Below are 26,860 nucleotides of genomic sequence, written 5' to 3' on the forward strand. Positions count from 1 at the left end.
ACATTATTTATGTATACATTTTCTTTGAATAAATACAAATATAACTCAATAAAATTTTATTAAAAACAAAAAAAATAAAAACATAAAATGAATAAAACAGAAATTCACTGTGATTATGGTCCCTAATGGCACAAAGTTGATTTTTAATTGTTATTTATTTTTAAATTATTAGTATTTAAATGGCTGGTATGGTGTGTGCTGAATCCCAGTGAATAGGTGATTGAATGTGATTAATTCTGAACACACCGATATGAAAAGAGGGTGTGCACATTTGTGCAAACACATTTAATCAATCGTTTATAATTTTCTTCTTGAAAAGATTTTTGAAAATTAAGTTTGTACGTACAGATTGTGTGTATGTAGAAAAGGCTTAGGTTGTCGGGGATTACATCACAAAACCATGGAATTGTAACAGATGTCTGGACTTGTAATATCTATTGTAGTGTTAAACACCTTTGTTATTTTTCTTTAAGTTAGGACATTAATAACTATTATTCTTACACTTTTACATCTGGATAAATAAGAAATTAATCAGCATACTGCAAATGCATGTCTTTAGCCCAAGAAGTTCCACTGGTAGTTTTCACTTTTCTGATACAGACGTTGTATTAAAATTGGCTTCTCAAAATCCTGACATTTTTAAGCAGGGTTTCGCTATGTCAGCAAATTTGATTCCGGACCACATGACAGATCTTAGCAGACTCTTTGAAATGCACAGTCCCACTGAAAAGACTTTTACATGAAATTTCTGCTGCTCTGTCCAAGTGTTGTATGAAATTTCAGGTTCGCGGTGAATCAGTAACGGCCACACTTTTGCTCAATAGACAATGTTTATGACAATTGCAGAATATATGTGATTTATTGATTACAATCCCACAAGAGCAAGCAAACAGGTATCAAAAACAAGCAAACAAATGGTAACGTGACGCTAGATTTGAGTTTGTCAATCTCGAATACCCGCGTTACGTTACAGCACAACTAGTTGTCCCTTAGAAATGAAAATCGCTTACCCTGACAAACGAGTGGGAAGCCAACAACACTCCAGTAAAGCGGCAAAGGGACAAAAGCCAGGCGATCCGTACGTGACCCGCTGGTAGACCTCTTTGGTCGCCCGGAAATGTTCGGCTTTTGTACGGACGCACCCTCCCGGAGGCGGAGAGGCCAACTTCCGCCCCCGAGCGGCGCGGCCCCGTCCAATCACAAACATTTAAGCTACTTTTGGTTCAGCCCCCTTGAAAAAGGGCTTTTCACATGGGACAAATGAGCTGTGTTGCAACAGATGCCAACAAGTGGTAAATATTATGGGTGCAAAACAAGTTATCTCTATGGGACCCAGGCAGGTAACTATGGTACCCAGGCGTGTCCAAACAAGTTATCTCGTGAGATTCTCAAGCGCGTCTCCTAACTATGGGAACAAGGGAAAAAAAACAATAGAAGTTGTTACAGTCTATGTCACAGAAGCAATCATACATCACAAAAGCATAATGTAATATTTTCCCCTATCACCAAGTGTTTGTTCATATTAGTCCTTGTAACATCTCCACTGCTCCCTTGTGTTTGTATATTGTATCTTGTAGCAGGTAATGATGACTCAGGGGACCAAAAGTGACTGATGTGTGCACTTTCCTCTCGTTCTTTTAAGGCGGCTGGCCAACAAGGTTCTATTTTGGTGATTCTACCAAACTTATGTATACTCCCATTTAAATATTCTAGACTTTAAGCCAGTTCCATAATATCTTCTCCTAAGACAAAGAACGAGGATATGAGACAAGACAAAAAAGCCTTTTGAATATTTAGGACAGTGAGGCATATTTTTAGCGCGGCTGCAGAATGGTGGTTGGGGAACAAATTATTAATAAAACACTTTTCAAGCTATGAAGGAAAAAGATTGATTCTGTGCGGCTTCCAAACTGCTGACAAGACAAATTGAATAAGAGTGAATGTCACTACACCACTGGAAACTGTCGTGAGTTGCGACACCAGGCTGTGGGATTATGGTTGCTAACAGTAGAAGAGCTGTTCTTATCGTCTCTTTAATGGGAATTAATGCACTGCTGATTTTTTGTCAGTTATTGTTTATGCGGCGCCACTTGTGCAACATAAAGGTAATGAAGATGTTTTGTTCACACACTCAGCAATAACAATTTGTTCCAGTAGCTTTACGGGCTGATGGAATAGAAGCATACTTAGGAGTATCTTCATTAACTCAACCAAGGACCGAGTTTAGTACGGGTTTGTAAAACAAAGTGTTAAAATCGATGAATTCATTGTCATCTGATTAATTTTGGAAGCAAAGGCTGCCATTGACATTGATAGACTGATTTAAGGTGAGGTACTAACGTACAGATTTCTAACATCTCAAACAATGTTTATATGTATGGAGCCCCTAATGGGAAGTGGAAGAAGAAAAAAAAAGGGGGGGGGGGCGCCCTCGAAAAAAAATGACACGGAAGTAAAAAAAAAAAAAAAAAAAAAAAGTTGAGGTCCAAGCAAAAAAAAAAGTTTTTTTTTTTATATTGAAGCAAAAAAAAAAAAAAAAAAGTTCAGGTTACAGCAAAATTTTTTTAAAAAACCCATAATTCCACTATTTTAAATGTGCGTTGTGCAGCTCAATTTCCAGGTAAACAGTGGCAACAATGGAGCGTGTTCACCCGTGGGGAAGGTTAATTGAGTTTTACTTCGAAATACGCCTAAAATATGATGACATAATATCAATTCTTCATATTATGCATGGTTTCCAAATAAGCAGAAGACATTTTAAGTGGGTCTTAAACTCAACCGGACATTTTCGTCGGAAAACGTTCTGTGATTTGGCCGTCCTTGTTGACTTCATTAACAAACAATTGTTGTACTCTGGACAGCTACATGGTTACAGATGAATGTCCAGCAAATGCAGAGAACATGGGCTCTGTGTAAGAAAAGAGGACGTTTGTTTGGTTATTATCGTCCAAGTTTTGTTTTTTTTCTTCGAAGCAAAAAAAAAAAAAAAAAAAAAAAAAAAAGCATAATCTGAAGAAAAATATTTTGTCTCGTGAAAAATTTTTTTGGCTTCGACCTCTTTTTTTTCCCTTCCGTTTTTTGTTGTTGTTGTTTGCAATGAGTTGTCCATTATTTTTCTAATCATTGCACACCAAATACAAAATATCTCAATCGTACATTTCAATTCTGACCAGGGGTCGCGTTAACCGAATATTTTCCGTCGTTGACCGGTTTTTTAAAACGATGACGGAAAAAACTGAAGTCCATCCGTCATTTTGACAGGTTGCAATTCACACCCACAGGGTGGCAAGTGAGCATATTAATTAGCTATTGTCTCTCTTGATGCATGACGTCGTTTGCCTTACTCGGAAAAATGTTAAGGCAACTGAGTGTTTGCCTTGCACGGCCAGACTGTTCTCCCTGTATTTTTCAAACACTGAGAGAAAAGTCTGGGACACAGCCTCTCGAGAAGGTACAAAATCAATCGACAAATCAGATTTGTTTATTTGCGTGACGTGTTCTTCACGAGCAACGTCACTCTTGCACGCCGAAAGTCGTCTCTAGAACAACACGGATGGCGAACGGGAGGGCCGAGAATATGTTCCAATCCGCGGTAAATTCAGTTTTAAATAAGCTAAAACACAACGAGTCATTGACAAGTCTGTCTCTCGCTAGCCATGTTGAATAAACTCCGTTCTCCTCCTATGTTTACTTCCGCGCGCAAGTCCCTCGTCCTGCCCTTGTCGCTTTGCTAGCGGCACGTCTGCCCGTCGCTGATTGGTGAACTCCGCTGTCTGTTTGCCTCTTGTTAAGTGTAGCAAAGGCTACAAAGTTATGTGATTGTTTGCTTAAGATGTTCACAGTTGCTCCTTCAATGCCTTCAGCATCATTTGATTCCCACATTTGGCTGACGTAAATAGGTGAAAAGTTGGATTGGGCATGCACCGTACCAGAATGCGGATGTCAATAGTAAGAAAGTCACGGCTGGATGCACGACATGAGCGTGCGTCTAATTGTGTGTTTGTTCATTGCTGTGCGTAAATGCAAAGTGAGTATCACAAGCAGCATTCATATTTACGTAGACAATTTGTTATGATTACCTTTTGCTGTTGTTATGATAGTTCGTCCGATTGTTTTGCGTGGTAGTCCGTTAGCGTGTTGCTATGCTGCGATTCTAAAACAGCGACAAGTTGCGGCATAGCGCACCGGAAGTAGAGTGAATCCGCCTTCACAATAAGTACCCGAAACCGAAAGTGCTTAGCTGGAGCGTAGAAAATAGTTCAAGCTTAACTTCGAATATTCCATCTACATGTTTAAATGTAATTAAGTTGAATTTAAGCAATGTATGTTTATTTATTGTTTCTTTTCATGTCTTTTGTACAGATAAACCACACACACAGATACACACATATATACCCACAAACACCTACTCAAGAATATAACCATTTCCACATCTACATGGACAGTTGGGATGAATGGACTGTATAAAGTTGATTTAAGAGGATTTGCATTAAAGAAAAAGGAGAAATCCAGCCACCTGTCCAAGTGCCGTGATTGCCTCTACTTTGAGTGGGCCTTAAGTGGTGTTTGGCCAACACACTGACGTGAACACAGCTAAAATCAACCTGAATCAGCGAGAATCCAGTTTTCTCCACTACATTAAGCTTATTCGGACAGAATATTAATTAAAAATGAATGCAAACTAAATACTATAGAATATGTCATTATCATTTTAAAAATGTAAGTGACTGGTAAAAATAGATTATGACCGGATTTTTATGACACTGTCAGTCAAAATGACAGACAACGAAAAAGTCTAGCGCAACCTCTGATTCTGACAGACACGTGAGAGACAGCATGTGACATCCAAACTGCAAAATGCAAAGAATAGTAAGAGAAATAGAAGAGGCTAGGCTAGCACTGCAGTTGCAAACCCCTCCTCGCATTTAGTTTGCACACAATCATGAATCCATGCTATATAAATGACCGTATCCTACAAGAATTTATATTTGAGACTCTTGTGATTGTTATATAGTATAAGAAAAAGAAATAGCAGAAGTAAGGCTAACCATTAGGTTATCAAGTACTTGCGATTCAGTTGCAAAACCTCTCCTTGGATTTGCGTACAATAATGGACCCATGTTACATGAATGACTATTCAAAAAGAGCTTATACCTGAGATTATGATTGTTATGCGATTGTTATTGTGCTAGTTAAAAGAATACAGAGTGCATGCACTGTTTACAGTAGTATGAAAACGTATCTGATCCTTTTGGAATTTCTCACATTTCTGCATAAAATCTCCATCAAATGTGATCTGATTTTTGTCAAAATCACACAGATGAAAAATGTGTCTAACTAAAACCACCCAAATATTCATAGGTTTTCACATTTTAATGAGGATAGTATGCAAACAATGACATAAGGAAAAATAAGTAAGTGAACCATCACATTTAATATTTTGTGCCTCTCCTTTGGCAGCAATAACTTCAACCAGACGCTTCCTGTAGATGCAGATCAGTCTGGCACATCGATCAGGACTAATCTTGGCCCATGACTGACAGACGGCCTCAGGTTTTCCTGCAAAAAATCCTGTTAAACGTCTGAAATAATTATTCCATTAATGATTGCAAGTTGTCCAGGCCCTGAGGAAGCAAAACAGCCCCAAATCATGATGCTCCCTCCACCATCCTTCACGGTGGGGATGAGGTGTTGATGTTGGTGAGCTGTTGTGTGTTACTCCCAAACAATTCAACTTGGTTTTATCAGTACACAAAATATTTTGCCAAAACTTTTGTGGAGTGTCCTAGTGCCTTTTTGCGAACATTAAATGAGCAACAACGTTTTTTTTAGACAACAGTGACTTCCTCCATGGAGTCCTCCCATGAACACCATTCTTGGTCATAGTTTTACATATAGTTGAAGTGTGCACAGAGATACTGGACTGGGCCAGTGATTTCTGTAAGTCTTTCTAGGGTTCTTTTTTTACCTCTGAGTATTCTGCGCTTCACTCTTGTTGTCATCTTTGGTGGACGGCCACTCCTTGGGAGAGAAGCAACAGTGCCAAACTCTCTCCATTTGTAGACAACTTGTCTGACTGTAGATTGATGAACATCCAGACTTTTAGAGATGGTTTGCATTCTTTTCCATCTTTACATAAATCAACAATCCTTGATCACAGGTGTTTAGACAGCTCTTTTGACCGAGCCATGATGCACATCAGACAATGCTTCTCATCAAGACACTTCTTACAAGGTTTTTTTTTTTTTATAATGGGCAGAGCAGCTTTAAACCACTCATAAGTGATTGGGCACACACCTGACTTAAATTGTTTGTTAAAAATTGGTTTCAATTGCTCCATAAGTGTACTACTTATTTTCCCCCTCTTTCATTGTTTGCATGCTATCATCAAAACATGAAAACCTATAGATGTTTGGGTCGTTTTAGTTAAAGCAGACACTGTTTTTACATCCGTTAGATTTTGAACATCAGATCACATTTGATGGGGATTTTATGCAGAAATGTGACAAATTCCAAAAGGTTCAGATACTTCTTCATACCACTGTAAATCATTCATCCACTGGTTTGTTTGCTATTATCCTCAATGCAAGGCAGTTCCCTAGCCAAAACAACATTGAAAAATGGATGGATCCATCCCTGTATGTCCTTCCTTTTTGAAACATAACACAGTAAGCACTTTTTTTTCCTAGCCACGGCATTATGCTACTACTCTCGTCTCACCCACCCACGCAGCGATGCAGACAAACACAAGGCACGATGTTCAAGCCAGTTCAAACAAAAGAGAGACATCACAGCAATTATTATTAGATGCCAGTTTATTTTGGAGTCAGATTTCAAGCATGGGTGAGTTTTTGTGTGTAACTGCAATGATCTTCACACTGCAAAACAAGGTAAACATTCAGCCTTTGTCGCTTCGCTGCGGCATATAGCTGACCTAACAGCTGTTTTCATTAGAGACCTCACAAATTATTGATTATCTAATTCGCTGCCAAATCATGACATGACACATAATCATGCTATCAAGTCCATCCAGGTGATTTTTAGCCACCAATATGTCTGTTGGGTAGGATGATGTCTGGGAGACAGGAGCGGCTGTAGGTGTCATGTCAGTTTGCGGTTAATTCTTCACTCTGAGAGCACATGGACACGTGAGTCTTTCCTGCCCTGGAAGCTGTATCCATGGCGACAAAGCCAATTGGTTGCGATGGGGGAATTAGCGTGTGGAACGCTGTATTTCTTAGTATCATCCTCCTACTCCTTACTCTTTTGTGCCCTTTTTTCATTTTGTCAGCTCCATGTTCCTTTAATAACTCCCTCTGTGTTCATTAGCAACAATGAGCCCGGCTGCGTTAGAGAACCTGCATTTATCGGAACGATCCTCAACATCATCATCAAAGCTTAAGTGGTCATTTGCCCCGCCAGGCCTTTTAAATTATGTTGTATCACTTATGGCATATGGCATATGGTGTTATACTCATATACTTCCCTTCAGTCTATTGTTAATGACTGAAAACAGTGAAATAAGATGCAGATTTTCCTTGAAAATATGGAAACGATGAAAAATTGTCCAGGGTTGTACATCATGATACATGTATTGATTGTTAAATTGGTGTCAATTTTTATTTTTGTGTGTTGATTAATCATGTCTTGAAGCATTTGAGTGCACTTCCCGGCTGCATTCAGTAAAGTGGTTGTTGGTTCACTCCCAGTTATAAGTTTGGGATTTAAAAAGAGAATATGACATCATCTTTGGTAATTTGAGCTCGCACTTAATGATGCAACTCCTACAAGAAGCTATATTGTGCTCAATACAACACTTGCATTAAAAGCAAAGTTCAGAATATTTTTGTCCCATTGGAAAATGAGAATTGTTGCATTAATTTTGCTTGTTGTGGATCAAAATGTCAAATGCCCAAAAATGTATTCAGACAAGGTATACCCAACAAATATGAGTAACTATGTGACACAGGGAAATGAAATTGTCTGGGCTTCAATTTAAAAAAGAAGATATGTATTTGTCACAAATCTGGCCCATTTCTCTGCCAAACTGAGGCATTTGTGGTCTCACAGGAAACCACCTGTTTTAGTGTCGGGCTGTTTTAAAGGGGGCAGGATGCAATCATGCTTGTAGTGTCTTTTCAAACAGCAAAGTTGAGTTCCAAGCAAACCAAACTATAATGGGCTCTTTGCATGACAACCAGTGTGCCTCCAAAAAGTCATTCGGTCTTCTCCGGTCTAAACGGACACGGCGTTATTCCTCACGTCGTGTTTCCAGCACTTGCCCATACTAAGCACCCAAGACGTGCAATGGTCTTTGTACAGCTAACAACAAATTAGAGATGGTTTTTAAGATCTTTATTGTCCTCATACATACTTGAATATTAAAATATAGTGCATAAGCAATATTTGCACAGTTACAGCATTTTTGCACTGTTATATCAATATATATGCACATTTTTTTCCCATTAATGTTGTGTGCTCTCTTCATCACTCTAATGCAATGGGCATGTACTCAGCCAAAACAAACTGGCTCAGGGATCGTTTCTTGCAAGAGATGTCACTATTCAACTGAAGTTTGCGCTGAACTGTCACTGCACTGCTAATGCCATAACATGGTCACATGCATCTTACCAGGTTATATGTTCTTAGACATCCGTCTCAATATGGGTACTGCGTATGCAAGATTTGCAGAGCTACATTATAGCATTTTTGCACTGTTACATCAATATCTATGCACGACCTGTCATTGTCATATCCATAACTATAATATTCAGTCAGCCATCTGCTTCCGAGTCTGAGTACTGTAAAATGTCATATATGGGGATGGGAATCGAAATCCGATTCCAATTCTGAACCGGTTCCTAGTGTTTCGAGGCCTCCACATCACAATGAAAAAGCCTTAACGATCCCTTTCACGATTCCTAAAGATGCGTATTGCGTCGTCTCGTGACGTGACGTGTCTTGTTGTCCAGACGCATCAAGCTAGCATGAAGAACCACTCGCTCAACCAGGAAAGTGGGTGAAAATGAAAGGTTACGATGGTTCAGCACGAGCATTGTAGCAGTAAACATAACAATGACTGCACGTAGGTTCAAACGCTCGAAAGTGTGTCTTCACGAGGAAAAATTACAACAAAGCGACTTGCAGTCATTGCAAGGTGGAGATAACTGCATCAGGAGGGAATACGACTGTACTGTCCTCACCGAGACGCAAAGGCTCAGTCCTGGCTATAAAGCGAGCTTAATACCCAAATTAATTTTATTCAGCCTACGTTATGGCACCATCATCACTTGAAGAACGAGATTAAAAATAGAAATAGTCAGCCACTACACAACTGGATTTAAGTGTCCAATCGCGAGTGGAAACACACAACAACAACACAAAAGATAATACATACAGGCGTTGTCTCTGTAGATATTTTACAAACATGATTATCCGCCAAGCCGTTTTTGGGCGCCGATATTTGGAAATTTGACACATATCGGTATCGGACTTTTTTTTTTTTTTTTAAATGCGCCAGGCCGATATGTAAAAATCAATTTAAAACTGGGTTATTTCTGCTCAGATGCAGCCACGCCGCTCTCTTCTGCCTGCTGTCACCTGCACTAGTATTTACCTCGTCCTCCAATTGGTTCACTGGTAAATGGAGTTATAATGCGCCTTTCCACCTTTTTAAGGCCCTCAAAGCGCTTCACTCTATATCCTCATCTACTTACTGGTAATGCAGCACCAGGAGCAACGTGGGATTTAGTATCTTGCTCAAGAATACTTAAACGAGGTCAGCAGGCCGGAGAATCAAACCCACAACCTTTGGGTTGGGGAACGACTACTCTACCACAGAACCACACCACCCACTATTATTAGCTTTTATATTTTTATTTGTGTTATTCAATAAACAGGCTTCAGGGATTTCAGTGAATTTCAGTGTTTTGATGATTCAATTATTTTACACCATTTTTTACACTTTTACTGCAAATTAGTATCGGCTCCAAAAATTAGGTATCGGCCTTTCTTACTACTGGCTATCTGTATCGGTCCTGAAAAACCCATATCAGTCGATTTCTAGTTTGGAAACCCCTGGTCTACACTGCAACTTTTTTTTTTTTTTTTTTTAATATTATTAGTATCCTAATTGTACTTTTGTTCTATGTGGTGCACTTTATTGCAAATCTTTAAAACTCATTTTACTCCGTACAATGAAATGGTAAATGGCGTTATACTTATATAGCGCTTTTCCACCTTTCAAGGCGCTCAAAATAGAGGCTTTCTATTCTATTGTAGCTGGTTTCGATGTAGGTTGTAAATATGCTCAACATCAATACATCAATCCAGCTTAGTGGTCGAATATGCATACGTTTTTTTTTTTTTTTTTTTGTACTGTTACTAAGAACAAGAGACCAGGTTATCATCATCATAAGGTCTTATTGAAAAAAAGCTTGACAAAACATCACCGTGAATTAAATGCATGGCGTTTTTACATGATCATAGTAATTCCCAATTTTTACAAACTTAGTGCACAGCTAAATCATTAGCAAATGTGACATGCAAAGAGCCCATTGTTTTTTGTAGAATTGTGCATTTGACTTTGCACTTGGATAATAATCTTGTTAAAGTGAACATGTAAAAAAGGATGTGAATGTTCTCCCACACAGGGTGCAGGTTGAGTTCTACGTCAATGAAAACACCTTCAAGGAGAGGCTGAAGCTTTTCTTCATCAAAAACCAAAGGTCAAGTAAGTAATATCCCACTAATAATGTTGTGTATTGTGGATGAAAGCAGACTCACTGATGATGCATCCAATCTCAATCTCACTTGGGGTTTGGATAATTACATCAGACCACTTATCAGGCCTCATATTGAAGTCTGTGACTCTTTTATTGCGAGGATGGACAGCTGATTGTTCTAATGAGGAAACAAACAAGGACAATGAAAACATCACCAAAAGAAACACTGCTGTCTGTTTTTTCAGGCTATAAGTCATGACAGAAATAAAAAGTACGTCGGATTATAACTCTCATTTTTGGAGGGGAAATATATTTGTTCCACAAGTAATTATACGCAGTCACTTGTAGTACTTTGAAATAATTGAATAGTTCCATTACCTGACTCCAAAACCCTCTGTACGTCGAGCAGCGCACTAATGCTAACATAAGGTCATATAGACTTGCAAGCTACAGCGTTGTAAACCACAACAGCCACTTTGTCAGCGGTCTTTCAACTTTTGTATTATATACACAGCCGTTTACTCAGTTTTGAGTAATAGTCCACTCACCAAGTGTCTAGGGTGACCGCTTCCATAAGGTCAAAATGGGGAACATATTTAAAATAATAGTAATAAATAATACATTAGACTTGCGGTGTATTTTCATCAACAATAAAGTTTTGCACGGTTGATAGATCGTATTTTTCAAATTGCAACGTTCCCAAGAACAAATCTTATTTTGAAACTATTCTGCCAAAATATCCGACACAGCGAAATGTCCTACCAATGCCTATTGCGCTTGTGCAAGCATGCGCACATCAGTTAAAAGCAGTGAGTACTCATTATTTTTGTTTTTGAGTCTTTTTTTCTTTCCATTGCCTCAAAATACTTTTGGCGTCTGTTTTCCTCTAATAGCCTTTAAGCATTGTTTTATTATAGTATCTTTAAAGCAGTGTTTATCTGTTGACCACATGAGTCACATAGGGTATTTAAACCACCCTTATTCAATATTATTACATTTAATTATTTTCCTAAAGCATTTTTTGGTACGTTTTTCCTGTATGCATCTAAACAAAACAAGCTGAAAGCGCACAGTAGTATAGTGCAATGAAAAATATCTGAACCTTTTGGAATTTCTCACATTTCTGCATAAAATCACCATCAAATGTGATCTGATCTTTGTTAAAATCACACGGAGGAAAAAAACAGTGTCTGCTTTAACTAAAACCACCTAAACATTTATAGTTTTTCATATTTTAATGAGGATAGTATGCAAGCAATGACTAAAGTGGGAAAAATAAGTGAAGCATCACATTTAATATTTTGTGCCCCCCATACCCCTTTGGCAGCAATAACTTCAACCAGACACTTCCTGTAGCTGCAGATCAGTCTAGCACATCGATCAGGATTAATCTTGGCCCATTCCTCTCTACAAAACTGCTGTAGTTCAGTCAGATTCCTGGGATGTCTGGCATGATATTGGACTGTGCCAGTGATTTCTGTAAGTCTATAGCAGACACTCCAGGGTTCTTTTTTACCTATCTGAGTATTCTGCGCTGAACTCTTGGCGTCATCTTTGGTCGACGACCACTTCTTGGGAGAGAAGCAACAGTGCCAAACTCTATTTGTAGACAACTTCTCTTACTGTCGATTGATGACCATCCAGACTTTTATAGATGGTTTTGTATCCTTTCCCAGCTTTATACAAATTAAAGATCCTTGATCGCAGGTCTTCAGAGAGCTCTTTTGAACGAGCCATGATGCACATCAGACAATGCTTCTCATCAAAACATATCTTACCAGGTGTGTGTTTTATAGTGGGCAGGGCAGCTTTAACAACTCATCAGTGATTGGGCACACATCTGACTTAAAGAGCAATTGAAACGAATTAATACCAAACATTTTAAGTCTCCTTAGGCAGAGGGTTCACTTATTTTTCCCCATCTGTCATTGTTTGCATGCTATCCTCATTAAAATATGAAAACCTACAAATGTTTGGGTGGTTTTAGTTAAAGCAGACTCAGTATTTTCATCTGTGTGATTTTGACAAAGATCAGCTAACATTTGATGGGGATGTTATGCAGAAATGTGAGAAATTCCAAAAGGTTCAGTTACTTTTTCATATCACTGTACTTAGGGTGTCATATTCGCCATTGGTAGACATTTCGCTGGTGTAGGATATTTTTGCAGAACAAAAATATTAACAAGGAACTTTTGTAACATACAAAATTCTTAAGAACAATAATTTTTTGTGTAAAAACAATGTGACCATTGAACTGCTCAAAAAAGGTGAACCCTTTATAAGAGGAATAACTTTACAAACTTAAGCTGCAGTTCACATCCTACTATCAGTAACACAATGCGCCGCCAGGGACTCAAATCCTTCACTGCCAGACGTGTCCCTCTGCTGTAGCCAGTACACGTCGAGGCCCGTCTGCAGTCCGCTAGAGAGCATTTGGATGATCCAGAAGAGGACTATGAGGACTAAGAGGAGAATGTGTTATGGTCAGATGAAACCAAAATAGAACTTTTTGGTAGAAACACAGGTTCTCGTGTTTGAAGGAGAAAGAATACTGAATTGCATCCGAAGAACACCATACCCACTGTGAAGCATGGGTGTGGAAACATCATGCTTTGGGGCTGTTTTTCTGTGAAGGGACCAGGACGACTGATCTGTGTAAAGGAAAGAATGAATGGGGCCATGTATCGAGAGATTTTGAGTGAAAATCTCCTTCCATCAGCAAGGGCATTGAAGATGAGACGTGGCTGGGTCTTTCAGCATGACAGTGATCCCAAACACATTGCCAGGGCAACAAAAGAGTGGAATTGTAAGAAGCATTTCAAGGTCCCGGAGTGGCCCAGCCAGTCTCCAGATCTCAACCCCATAGAAAATCTGTGGAGGGAGTTGAAAGTCCGTGTTGCCCAACGGCAGCCCCAAAATATCACTGCTCTAGAGGAGCTCTGCATGGAAGAATGGGCCAAAATACCAGCTACAGTGTGTGAAAAGCTTGTGAAGAGTTACAGAAAACATTTGGCCTCTGTTATTGCCAACAAAGGGTACATAACAAAGTATTGAGACAAACTTTTGGTATTGACCAAATACTTATTTTCCACCATGATTTGCAAATAAATTCTTTGAAAATCAAACAATATGATTTTCTGGGGGGGGGTCTCCACATTCTGTCTCTCATGATTGAGGTTTACCCATGTTGACAATTACAGGCCTCTCTAATATTTTCAAGTGGGAGAACTTGCACAATTAGTGGTTGACTAAATATTTATTTGCCCCACTGTACATGTGTATCTTTAAAAACAAATAATGACAAATACTCTGATGGGTTGGGGGGGGGGAGCCAAGGCTTTCAGACATGATGAATGGAAATGAAAATGCACTCAGAACTTAATAAATAGAATGAAAAAAAATCTCCAAATAGATTATCCTTTCTTATCGTTATTACACTAGTTTGATCAATATCTTAAATATATGATATATATAATATGTTCCAAGCTCACTCTTTCTTGGTGCTTCATAATCAAAAGTCAAGACATGTGTCAAAGTCATGGGTAATATTTACATTTAAGTCACAGGCCCAGCCAAATCCAGAAAGTATGGTGCAAATTTTTATTTTTTGGGGTGGTTAATTCTTTCCCAATTTAGTAGCAGTGACACTGTTCGTTCACTACTTCTTAACATCTTAATTTTCATTTACTCTCATTTTTAAACCCACAAGTGTTAGGAGGTGAACGCTTGGAATCTACTGTCCTTAAACCCATCAGCATTGCACCATCAATACAGCCGATCTACAAAAGGCAGTCGAATTTAATGAAAAGTTCAGCATTGGCTGCAGGGACACATAGCAACAGATCGATGCACAGCTGGAACCAAATCATTTTAACATTGAAGAGGCACAGTTAGCACCTCCATCTGGTCAGCCACAGCCACTGCATCATCAATCACTGGAAGTGCCTAACCGTGGCAACTCGGGAGTTATTTTGTGTTTTCTTTTCGGGATTTTGAGAACTACTCTTCTGGGGGAAATTAGTAGTGACAGCGAAAGCAGCACGGAGCTCCATTATTCATGCATCGTGATAAAATAACAAAGTGCGCTCTGAGCCTGAAAGCCCGGAAATCCATCTGACACATTGCGACAAACATTGAGCACAGTCAAGCGTTTTTGTTGTTTTACAGGCTTAAGGATTCGCCTGTTCAACTTCTCCTTGAAGATCCTCACCTGCGTCCTTTACATAGTAAGAGTCAGCCTTCATGACCCCATGCAGACCAATGTTAACCCATGGTGAGAGTCACTTAATCAAACTTTCCATTAATCAAAAAGGGATATTTACATTAAAAAGCATCTTAACTCCTACAGTGCCTTTGAGAGTGATAATTTTGACTGACTGAATCTGGCAACCAATGATCACTGCCAGATCCTGCCAGTCAAAATGTATTGCATATCTATAGCTGTAAATGCCACACAATGTATTTTCTCTTTTATTATTATTACAGTGCAATCATCCGGAATTCCAGCTGGCCAAATTCAGCAGCAGAATCACCAGAAATCAACTGGTATGTTGAGAAGTCATATCTCCAACAACCAATACAGTACTTGCTTGACTTTTGCTTGGTTTTTCGGACTATAAAGTGCACTGGATTATCAGGCACACCACCGATGAACAAGTTCTCTTCATACAGAAGGTGGATAATTGCATCAATGTATTGCATTTGTCATTTGTTCTTTATCTTTTGATATTGTATTTTTTTAATTTATTAATTTATTATGTGCAGCGATGGTAATAATACTTAGTTCATTTTTCTATGTAACATGTTGCTATATTTTCAAACCAGTAGTTAGATTCAATTATGTATAACCCACCAAGTGCATTGCTTTATTTCTCATTCAGCCCGAGGACCACTAACAAGTAATACATGTAAACCATAGACTATAAAAAAGAACTTACCTAAACAGACCTGAAGCAGCTTTGACAAAAACATAGACATAGAGCAACGACAACAATGAATGGAGGAGTTGATATCCGTAATTTCAACATAGAAATAAAGCCACTATTTTCACTCTGAGTCATTCAAAGATAACAATACTATAGCGTCTGAAAGAACAATGCCATACTTCCGTGGTGGTTTTATTGAGCGATAGTAGTAACACACTCCAGAACACAAAAAAACAAATGAGTTAACACACTATGTCATGTGCTGCGCCACGTGTTTAGGGGCAACGCAGAAAATTCAGCGTTCAACAAATGCGCCCAGGAAACCGTAAAATGCATGCAACCAGATTAGTTGCAGTGTAAGGCTTCACTGCACACAAAAAGAAAGAAACATTTAGAATCCGAGCATGCTAACAGCTAAAAAGCTAACAAAATAAGTCCAACGATGTATTGTTAAGTGTAATTAAATGGGCGTTGGAAAATGGTTCTCATTTATATGTTGATCCTACTGATGTGTATGTAATTTACAAAGTAATTTGTAATCTTATTTAGTTACTTTTAATCTGTGACCAATGTTCAGATTACCAATTAAAAGTAACTGTGGCAACAATGATTATTTGTTTTATTTATGGGTATGATGAATGTGTATCTTGAGTACTTTACTGGAGCTCGATAATATTTAGCAGTTATGCTCTGACAAAATAGTTTCGAGGTCATTAAGCACAATCAGAATTCATTAATGAGGCACACTGGATTATAAGGCGTTCTGTCAATTTGGGGGGAAGAAAAAAAATGAAGGATTTTAAGTTTACTGCATAGTTTCATCCTGTACTGCATGACACAATATCATTTATTTCATGAGCATAACCTATTTTAATATGCTTTGGACTTAGGATGACCACTTCCTTAAGGTCAAAATGAAGGACATATTTATATATAAAAAAAAAAAATTATATCAGACCTGCGGTGTATTTTAATCAACAGTAAAGTTTTGCACGTTTTATAGGCAGGGGTGAAAGTGGGCCACAACGGTCAGGAACACAGTTCCGGTATAAGATTCAGGGCCGGAACGCAGTTACGGTATAAGATTCAGGGCCAGAATGCTGTTCTTGTACACGGTGCTTTGATTCCAAAAATACGACGGCAACTGTCAAAATGCAATGTAAAAAAAAAAAAAAAAAAAAAAAAAAGATAAGCTGCGACACATGCATTTTATTTCCAAGAAGAAAACAATCTACCAACATCAGATTTACATATACAAGTGTTAACAACAAGCATAATGAAGTGCTTGTGTCATGTAATCTGTTTCCACCAATATTTATTATTTACTTTATTCCACGGACGGCATGGACGTTTCCCCAGCTGCAGCAATTATCTGAGTCTGACGATGATGAGTCACGTCAATGTGCGAATGCACGCAGCAAAACAAAACGCCTGGACTTATTTATCCGTTTAACTGGCTGGCATACTGACATGTGATCAGCAGAGATGGTTAGCGCTGATTGGTTCAAATGTGCATGTTCTCTGGAACAGCAAAAAAAAAAAAAAAAAAAGGTTGTTGAATTGATGCGACAAAAAAGGGCAATGCAACATAAAATGGATCAAATCTTTAAGAGCAAGGAAAGAGTTGAGGACGCTTACTTTTCATATTTAGTTTTATTTGCTCTGATGGGGAGGTTCAGGACATCTTAGCTGTCAATGTGCACTTTGGACTTATATTTGTTCATTTATGTTAGGCTACTTATACATTTCCTTATGATTTAAAAAAGTAAACGTTTACACGATCTTCAAAATATATTCCATTTCACTCTGCATAATATAAGTCATTTGGACTTATTTTTCTGAATGTATGGTACAAATTTGTTTATTATTTAAACAAAAGAAAGCAAAAGTAAATGTTTACATTAACTTCAATTTTAATATACATCCTATGTTCTTAAGTTAAAATTAAGATTTGGCATTTAGTATGTGAGGAAATGAGGGAAAATAAATATTAGGAGATGGAGGTTGGGGTTATTGCTGTTTTTGTTAACTTTTATTTTGCAAAACATTGAAAAAATACCATTTTGAATGAAAATCAGTTTTTGTATGTGTTATAGAAATAACTGTGCCAAAACAGTTTTCTTTGCATTTCAGTTGTTTTAGGAGGTCTGACCCACAAAATGAAAATAAATAAATAAACAAAATTTCTGGCTCCGTGGCGACCTTCACGTCGGGGAGTTCCGGCAAAAAATTCTAGCCACTTTCACCCCTGTTTATAAGTCATATTTGTTTGACTAAATAGTAAAAAATATCAATTAAACTTCAAACTTTTTTTGACAATTCATTTAGGGCCCTAAGAACAAATCTTAATTTTAAATGGTGTTCTGCCAAAATATCCTACATTGCGAAATGTCCCTACCACTGCCCATTGTGCTTGCGTATGCGTGCGCACATCAGTTGAAAGCAACGAGTAATTTTTTACCTTTCCATTGCCTCAAATTCTTTTGGCGTGTGTTTTCCTCTGATAGCTTTTAAACATTGTGTTAGCTTATTGTTTATCTGTTGACCACCTAAGCCATATAGTGTATTTAAACCACCCTTTTTGATATCATAACATTTAAGTATTTTCTTAAGGCATTTTTTAGTACGTTCTTCCCATCTGCATCTAAACAAAACAAGCTGAAAGCGCACGGTAGTACTTAGGGTGTCATATTCACCATTGGTAGACGTTTCGCCGGTGTAGGATATTTTGGCTGAACAATAGTATTAACAAGGAACATTTGTAACGAACAAAATTCTTAAGAAAACGACTTTTTTGTGTAAAAACAATGTGAGCATTGAACTGCTCAAAAGAAATGAACTCTTGATAAGAGGAACAACTTTACAAAGTTCAGCTGCAGTTATTTTGTTATCCAGAGGGAATGATGGTTCTCGAAAAAATGTTTTCAGAGACCGTGGAACGTGTCTCAACTGCTTTAGGGGAGGAAATAGTGCTCATTCGTACATTCATCGCTAAAAGCGTTTTGGCACGTTTGCTAGCACTTTTGTAAAATCACGGCGAGGAAATGATGTCGTCAGATAGCCAAACGTTAAGCTTTGTTTACATTTTATTGAACTGATGCATAGGACGTTTTTAACTGAAGCCACTCTTGGCCAATCACAGACGATTTGTGACAACCGTGGGGTTGAGTTCCGTCAAATAAACTGAGCCCATTTTCTTCAAAGGCTGGATAAATTGCGTCCGCCGAATGGGTTGTGCCTGACGCCGGACACATCACTGATAAGACTGAGTGTCCGTCCTAAAAGCAGACAGGTGGTCACCCTACTTGTACTGATTCTAATCATCTTGTTTTTGTTGTTTTTTTTAAAGGAAGTTAATTTTCTGGGTTACCAGACCAGATCCTTTATGGGGTATACAGGTGAGTGTTTTGATAGAATTTGGCAAATACGAATTTTAAATCACATTGAATGTTTAAATTCTGTTTTATTGTGTTGCATGGCCTACACACAAAGTCATATCTTAATCCACAAGTGGATTCCACACCAATCTCACCTTCGGCAAATAAACAATAAAGCAAGTTGTGTTGCATAACCTCGGGCAAACGAACATTGCTGCTCAGTCAAGGATGAACGAGACAAGCTTTTTTCATTAAACTCTTATTTTTCTACTTTAGGTTACTGTGGCTTTAATCAGTTTTTGGGAAACCATGTTAATCACATATCTCAGCTACAAGGTGAAAACTCTTTTGAATTTCAGTTGTTTAGTGACCGCCAGCATTTGTATGTTCAAATTTCATCAATTTGCTCTGCAGGGGAACATATGGGAGCAGATATTCCAGATATCCTTCATATTGGAGATGATAAATACGGTGCCATTTATTATCACAGTAAGTAATTAGCATGGGCCGCTTCCTTTCTCCTCTAAAACAATTTAGTATCTAATTTTTCTGTGCAATCAGCAGATGAATACCCCCCATGATTTACTGATTTACCTCATACATATTCCTGTTGATTCCGATCAATGCTTGTGACCATTACGACCTTTCTGCTCTTCCTGTAGATTTTCTGGGCTCCTTTACGAAACATATTTGTTCCCGTTTTTCTTAATTGCTGGCTAGCCAAAGGAGCCCTGGAAAACATGATTGTAAGTATCAGTTTGAGACATTAAGACACATCTGTTATCTGATGCTGCCAGTAAATGAGTCTGTTTCTTGCAGCCATTTCCATTTGTTTGGGTTAGCCATGTTAAGCCTCATTTGGAATCGGGATTTGAAGGCCCGGCGACAGAGACAGGATGTGTGTTTACGTCCGTCTTGCACGTTAAAAGACTGTCTCTGACATTTACAAAAAAACTTTGTGTTCGTACTGGTGCAGGTTTTTTCGTTGTCTTTAACCGAGGTTTAGTCGCTCATCCCGTTTCATATTGTTTGAGTCATATTTGGCCTGTTTTTACATTGTCGTAAAATTCTCACAAAAACCGAGATATTGTACTGGTCTTTGAAAGGTCAAAAGAAAAATCGTAAAACTGTGAAACAAAAAAACAGCATGAGAATGATTCCAAACAATAAAGAACTGAAGTCAGCGGATGGTGATTGCCTTGACGCTGGCAAAAGCTACACCTACAAATACACTGTCATGCAATGTAACAAATAACACGCTTTACCTTTCTCTGAAGCGTTGGCCATGTTTAAATGCATTCAATAACCCTTTTATAGCAGTGTTACCACCAGTTACCACTTATGCAAGGCCATGGTAACAAATTCAAAATATGCTCATAACCCAGTGACTTCATCAAGGTCACTGGTGGACAGTGGTGGATGAAGTATTCACTTTTTTTACCTAAGTAAAAAAGGTGAGGTGCAAAAAAATTAAGTAAAACTGCAATTATCTAAGAAAACATTTACTCAAGTAAAAATCCAAAAGTGCTTGCTTTAAAATGTACTTAACAGGTAAAAGTATTTTCTCCTGATGCAATAATGTAATAGACGTATATAATATATGTATATGGCGGAAAACACAGACAAGACTGAAAAAGCAGTTTCTGCTCTTGCAACCCCTCTATAAAATAAACTGCTGTATCTTAAGCCACAATAACTGTTGTGTTCGATAGAACAATATGTCTATATGCTGCCATAGCAGATTCATGGCCCATTAAGCCCCCGAACTATTTTTAATTTGTTCCTTTTACCCTGGAAACCCCCTTTTGCAGACGTCGCGCAACCGCTTTTGTTTTAACCCAGCCATAAAAAGAAGGCAATTATATTTATTATTCAAAATATCCGTCATTTTTAGCCTAGAATCATTATTCAATGTCCAATATTTCGTTTAAAAAAAAAAAACACTTTAAAAAACTATTCACTCGCATATTTTAAACTTTTAAACAAATTACGTCAGAATGAAAAAATTGGTGTCTGTAAAAAAGTCTCAGATATCTGCCTCATAACTATCGCTCAGTTGTATTGTTTTAGTTACTTTCACATTTTCCCCGATATGTTAGATGATAAATAATGGATCCAAACAAAGAAAAAATGGAGGAAAAAAAAACGTTTAAAAGGGTAAATATATGAAAAAGAACATCTCAACCACTCCTTGATGTCTGCGATTTCTGCGTCGCAACCCATGTTATATTACCATGTTTCACCCATAAAATTCCCAAACAATCCAGCTGTGGCCATTCACAGCTGTGTCTTGACACTCAGTGATACATGCTAAATGGAGTTTTTGGATACGCGATAATAATTCGTTAAAGTCATGGCGTCTGTAATTGTGCTCTCGTGTGCTCTCACCTGGTTTTGCTGTTTAAAAAACTCCCCCCCCCCCCAAAAAAAAATTTTTCTTCCCCCAGAAAATTGAGATTTTAAGCTTTCCAATGATGTATCACACATGCATATAGGACAAAACACAGACAAAACTGAAAAAGCAGTTTCTGCTCTTGCCCTCCTCTTTAAAAGAAACGGCTGTATTTTAAGCTAAAACAACTGTTTCATGGTGCATGAAGCCCCCAAACTATTTTTAATTTGTCTGTTTTACCCTGAAAACACCCGTTTACAGACGTCGCGCAACGGCTTTTGTTTCAACCCAGCCATAAAAACGAAGGTAATTAATTATATTTATTATTCCAAATGTCTATCGTTTTTAGCTTAAGATCATTAATTGATGTCTTCTATTTCGTTATAAAAAAAAAAAAGACTATAAAAAATTATTCACTCGCCGATTTTAAACTTTTAAACAAATTACGTCACAATGAAAAAAAATGGCATCTGTAAAAAAGTCGCGGATATCTACCTCATAACTATCGCTTAATTGTATTTTTTTTTGTTTTTTTTTTTGTTACCGTCGCATTTTCTCCGATATGTTAGATGATAAATAATCGATCCAAACAAAAAAAGTTGAAAAAAACGTTTAAAAGGGTAAATATATGAAAAAGAACATCTCGACCACTCCTTGATGTCTGCGATTTCTGCATCGCAACCCTTATTATATTACCATGTTTCACCCATAAAATCCCCAAATAATCCAGCTGTGACCATTCACAGCTGTGTCTTGACACTCAGTGATACATGCTACATGGAGTTTTTGGATCGAAACAAAGTAAGTACGCGATAATATCTCGTTAAAATCATGGCGTCTTTAATTCTGTTCTTGCTTGCTCTCACCTCCAGATAGGGTTTTGCTGTTTAAAATACATTTCTTTTTTAAATGCCCTCCTGTTCAAATGTTTTCTTCCCCCAGAAAATTGAGATTTTAAACTTTCCAATAATGTATCACACATGCATATTGGACAATTTTGAAAGTTGGCTAAATTGGGGGTCTCACAGCGGAACTTCAAGTCACCTGAGTGTTTTCCGCCATATACATATATATATATAATATATATATATATAATATATATATATATATATATATATATATATATATATATATATATATATATATATATATATATATATATGGCGAATAATAAATACGATTATTTACCTTCTTTTTATGGCTAGGTTTAAACAAAAGCGGTTGCGTGAGGTCTGTAAACGGGGGTTTCCAGGGTAAAAGGGACAAATTAAAAATAGTTTGGGGGCTTAATGTGCCATGAATCTGCTATGGCAGCATATAGACATATTGTTCTATCAAACACAACTGTTCTTTAGGCTTAAAATACAGTTTATTTTAAAGAGGGGTGCAAGAGCAGTAACTGCTTTTTCAGCCTATTCTGAGTGTTCTGCCATGATGGATGGATGGATGGATACATATATATGTATATGCAATAATGTATTAGAAGTATATAATATATAATAGACGTACCTGCCTAATCTTGCTTGTACTCGTGATGCTGCCTCTAGTGCTCAGTTACGGAGTAGTTGCACGGGTTTATCGATTGCGCCGGAGCTATGAAAACAAAACTATCGATTCACAATGAGAGAAAAAGAAAACAAACGCAGGCGAGAATTTGAAAAGTAGTGGAGTAAAAAGTACAGATACTGTACCTGGTGTAAAATATAGTTAAGTAAATAGTACCACTTCATATTTGTACTCAAAGTACAGATACACAATATGTACTTAAGTACCATAACAAAGTACTTTTACTTACATTCCACCACTGCTGGTGTCAAACTAAAGGCCCCATACGCGGCCCACCACATCATTTTGTGTTGCCCGCAAAACCAAATATTTTGCATCAAACTCATGTTTCTTGCAAAAATACCAAAATTGTCGTCACTTTTAAGAACTGAAGTATCGCAAACATTTGTTATTGATCCTCAATTTCAAATGAATTCTATGCTTTTTTTTTTTTTTTTTTTTGCTTTTTTTTTTTTTTTAAACATTTTTTACCTACTTCTGTTTTCATGAACAGGTATTTAATATGTTGTCTATAATAATTCATTTAAGGTGCCAGAGATATTTTAACACTTAAAACACTAGATTACAGCTCTGCTCATCATTTTATCTTCAGGCATGAAAATTTCACCTTTCGGCGAAATTCGCCGTTTTGAAGTCAAAAAGGGTGACCGTCGTGAGTTGTGTAGATCCGAGGAGAAATTTTTTTTAGGGCATGGGGGGATTTTTTTTTTTTTTTTTTTTTTTTTGTCGGACGGCTGCGTTTCATCGTCGCGTGTGTGCATACATTTGTGGATGTGTGTGTTTTGATGGGATATGAGACTCAAGTTCCTTTCATAGAAGTTTATTGGTCATCAAAACGCCGCAGAATTAAAGTTCAAACATAAAAAATAGGAAACACATGTATATTAAACACTGAGAACGTTAGCATTGCTGCATTGAGGCTAATGGGGAAAAAAGACAGCCTACTTTAGCCTGCTATAAAACATTGGCAGTCTTCTCCAAAACGGAAACTTGCGTTTAAAAGGTGACACTTCAACCATGAAAAATCGCTGGTTAACAGCATTTGCAAACGAAAAAAATTGATTACTGACACCACATGCAATGACGAAAAGAGGTTGTTTTTTTTTTTTTTTTGCGGAGTGTAAAGCTAACTGTTCGTGGTTTAGCGAACAGACTTCCGGTAAACATTTCAAAATAAAAGCACGTCATGTTCGTCATATAAATGACTATTTCTGGAGTTAATCCCACATACTTCAGAATTCAGATTTTACACTAATAGCTTCAAAATGACACCCTATATAAAAAATCTTGATTGGCAATCATTATAATACTGTTATATACAGTATAGTAGTTTATAATATTAATGCTAGATATTTTTGTTAAGAATTGTTTTGAATCATGTTGGAAAGGCGAAGTCAGTGTTCTGAATCTGTTTGCATTCCATTTTTTTGCACTAGTTAATGCTATCAGCATTTGACCTCGTTGTTTATTTGTGATTTATTGTTGTTATTTACGTGTTTATTGGTACTTTAATAAAGAATTTAAGTGTTCCAAAATGTTTGTGTGAATTAACAAGTGTCATCAAAATTTTAATTGCTAAATTAGTTTTTAAAAAAAAAGTGGGGGGGGGGTTATTCGATTAGTCAACTAATCGTAAAAATAGTCGGCTGACTAATCGGGAGAAAATTAGTTGTTTGGGACAGCTCTAGTTGTAAAGTGTACCCACACATATTTTCTCCACACCCTTCTCACCTTTTTTTACCCCTGACCTATTTTCATGCCTGACGTTTCTGTTAGACCCGCTTCTCGCCCAATCACACCCACTTTACACCCAGGGTCCGGGGTGCGGTCAAACCCCCCGCCCCCCCAAGATCCGCATCTGCTCTTGTAGCATATATCAAAATTGAATTTTAGACAGCAAACCAGTTGACACTGAATCAACTGCAACCAAGTATTGCACTTCAGTTATCCTCAGTTGCTTCAAGGCATGATTGATAAAACTCAACACTTTCAATAGAATTTTTAACACTGAGTTAATTGATTATCATGCCCTCACCAAATATATTTATTTGTTAACAATGCAACATCAACCTTGAAAAAATGTGTTTTTGGGCATATTAGCAGAGTTAGAAAGTGGTGCTTCAAATAGGCGGCCAGATGGTGCCATCTGCTGCCAAGCAAACCGGCAGTCGGACCAGGACAGGTGGTAACATGCGGAGCGTGCTTACACGGAACAACTGTTCACAATCATTCATGGTAACGGGAGAATAAAAAAGCACATGTACACTAACTACTTCTGTCATGTTCTCAGAATGACTTTCACCGTGCCATTCAGAGAACGCACTCGGCCATGTTCAACCAGGTGGTCATCCTCATCTGCACTTTACTGTGTCTGGTTTTCACTGGGTAAGAGCACATTGTGTGCAATTTTAATTCACATGTCATCTATCGCTGTCAATAGCAGCCATTGAGTTTTACCCAGTCACAGACTTTATAATGTATTGACTGGACACGGAGTGCGGGGACGATTAATAGGGGGCCTATCTCCGTGAAAGCTGACCGAGTGGAAACGGACAAAGAGCTTTTTACGTTGAAAATTTTTGTTAAAAAATGCTCAAATCACTGAATTCTTTATACTGTATATATGGACGTAAAACAGTCTCGATTCTTGGTTAAAAGCAAATAAAATGGGCAGTTAGCATTTAATTTGCATAAATATGTCGAATGTGCTGCTAGTCTTTAAGCCACTGTGGCGCCACCTTATCACAACAAAGAGCTTTTTACGTTGAAATTTTTGTGAATAAATGCTTAAATCCCTGAATTCTTTATAGATATGGACGTAAAACAGTCTCAATTCTTGGTAAAAGCAAAAATAAAAACGGGCAATTAGCATTTATTTTACGTAAATATGTCGAATGTGCTGCTAGTGTTCAAGCCACTTGGCGCCGCCTTATCACACAAAGAGCTTTTTACGTTGAAATTTGTGGGAATAAATGCTTAAATCCCTGAATTCTTTATAGATATTGATGTAAAACAGTCTCGATTCTTGGTTAAAAGCAAAAAAAAATTTATGAAAAAAAAAATGGGCAGTGAGCTTTCATTTTACGTAAATATTGCAAATTATGACGCCAACACCGTAGCGGTTAATGTCTTCCGTTGTTTTTTTTTTTTTTTAACAACGTTTCAAAATGCATGCATGGTACGAAAAATATATTATTTACATTGAAGCCTCGAACAAATCACTCCTGATACAATCCTTCCGAATGTTTGTATGCAGTACAGCTTTCGTACTTTTTCAACCCAAATCCAGTGTTGGAGAATAACTGTGACCGACTGTAGCGAAGTGAAGGACAGCCCTTTATTTGAAGGCGTGGCGCAGTGCCTGATGAATGTGACTCAATATGATGTCAATATCATTTATGAAGTCTATGACCCAGTGTTATTTTTGGCAGTCCTTTTAAAATTTGTCTTAATCTTTTGGACGAAAATAATTATTAGTTTTAGTCATATTTTAGCCATTTGAAAATGTGTTCGTCTTCGTCTAGTTTTAGTCGACGAAATCTCATACAAATTTTGTCTAGTTTTACTCGACAGTTACTCAAAATGTTTTCGTCTGTAAAATTCAAAAGTTTTAGTTAAAAAATAAATGAAGGTTTCCAAATATTTCAAATGAACATAGACGGACGAGCACATATTGTAGCATTTACAAGGACATCGCCAGCTTTGTGATAATAGTAAACACTCATTATTTTCAATTAAACCCACCTAGAAGCCACAAACTGTATGTAAAAATACCCTCGCGTTTAAGAGGATGCGCACCATGCTAAAGTTGATGCTAATGTGAATGCTATACTAATGCAACTAGTTAGATTTAGTATGTGATGATCACTCAGCACA

General features: G+C 37.5%; 1 protein-coding gene across 18 annotated transcripts in view; it reads left to right on the plus strand.

The window, feature by feature from the left end:
• The window catches only part of LOC130912782 (potassium channel subfamily T member 1-like), a 196,142-nt gene that overhangs the window by 95,951 nt on the left and 73,331 nt on the right, over positions 1-26,860 (plus strand). For all 18 annotated transcript variants that reach the window (XM_057830823.1, XM_057830805.1, XM_057830813.1 and 15 more), the window contains 8 exons: positions 10,653-10,732; positions 14,892-14,997; positions 15,210-15,269; positions 18,999-19,047; positions 19,303-19,362; positions 19,441-19,515; positions 19,689-19,772; positions 25,275-25,369. In XM_057830823.1, the coding sequence (XP_057686806.1) occupies positions 10,653-10,732; positions 14,892-14,997; positions 15,210-15,269; positions 18,999-19,047; positions 19,303-19,362; positions 19,441-19,515; positions 19,689-19,772; positions 25,275-25,369 (609 nt within the window). The remainder of the gene's footprint in view (positions 1-10,652; positions 10,733-14,891; positions 14,998-15,209; positions 15,270-18,998; positions 19,048-19,302; positions 19,363-19,440; positions 19,516-19,688; positions 19,773-25,274; positions 25,370-26,860) is intronic.

The sequence above is a fragment of the Corythoichthys intestinalis genome, chromosome 3, assembly GCF_030265065.1.
Source record: "Corythoichthys intestinalis isolate RoL2023-P3 chromosome 3, ASM3026506v1, whole genome shotgun sequence".
Classification (NCBI taxonomy): Eukaryota; Metazoa; Chordata; class Actinopteri; order Syngnathiformes; family Syngnathidae; genus Corythoichthys; species Corythoichthys intestinalis.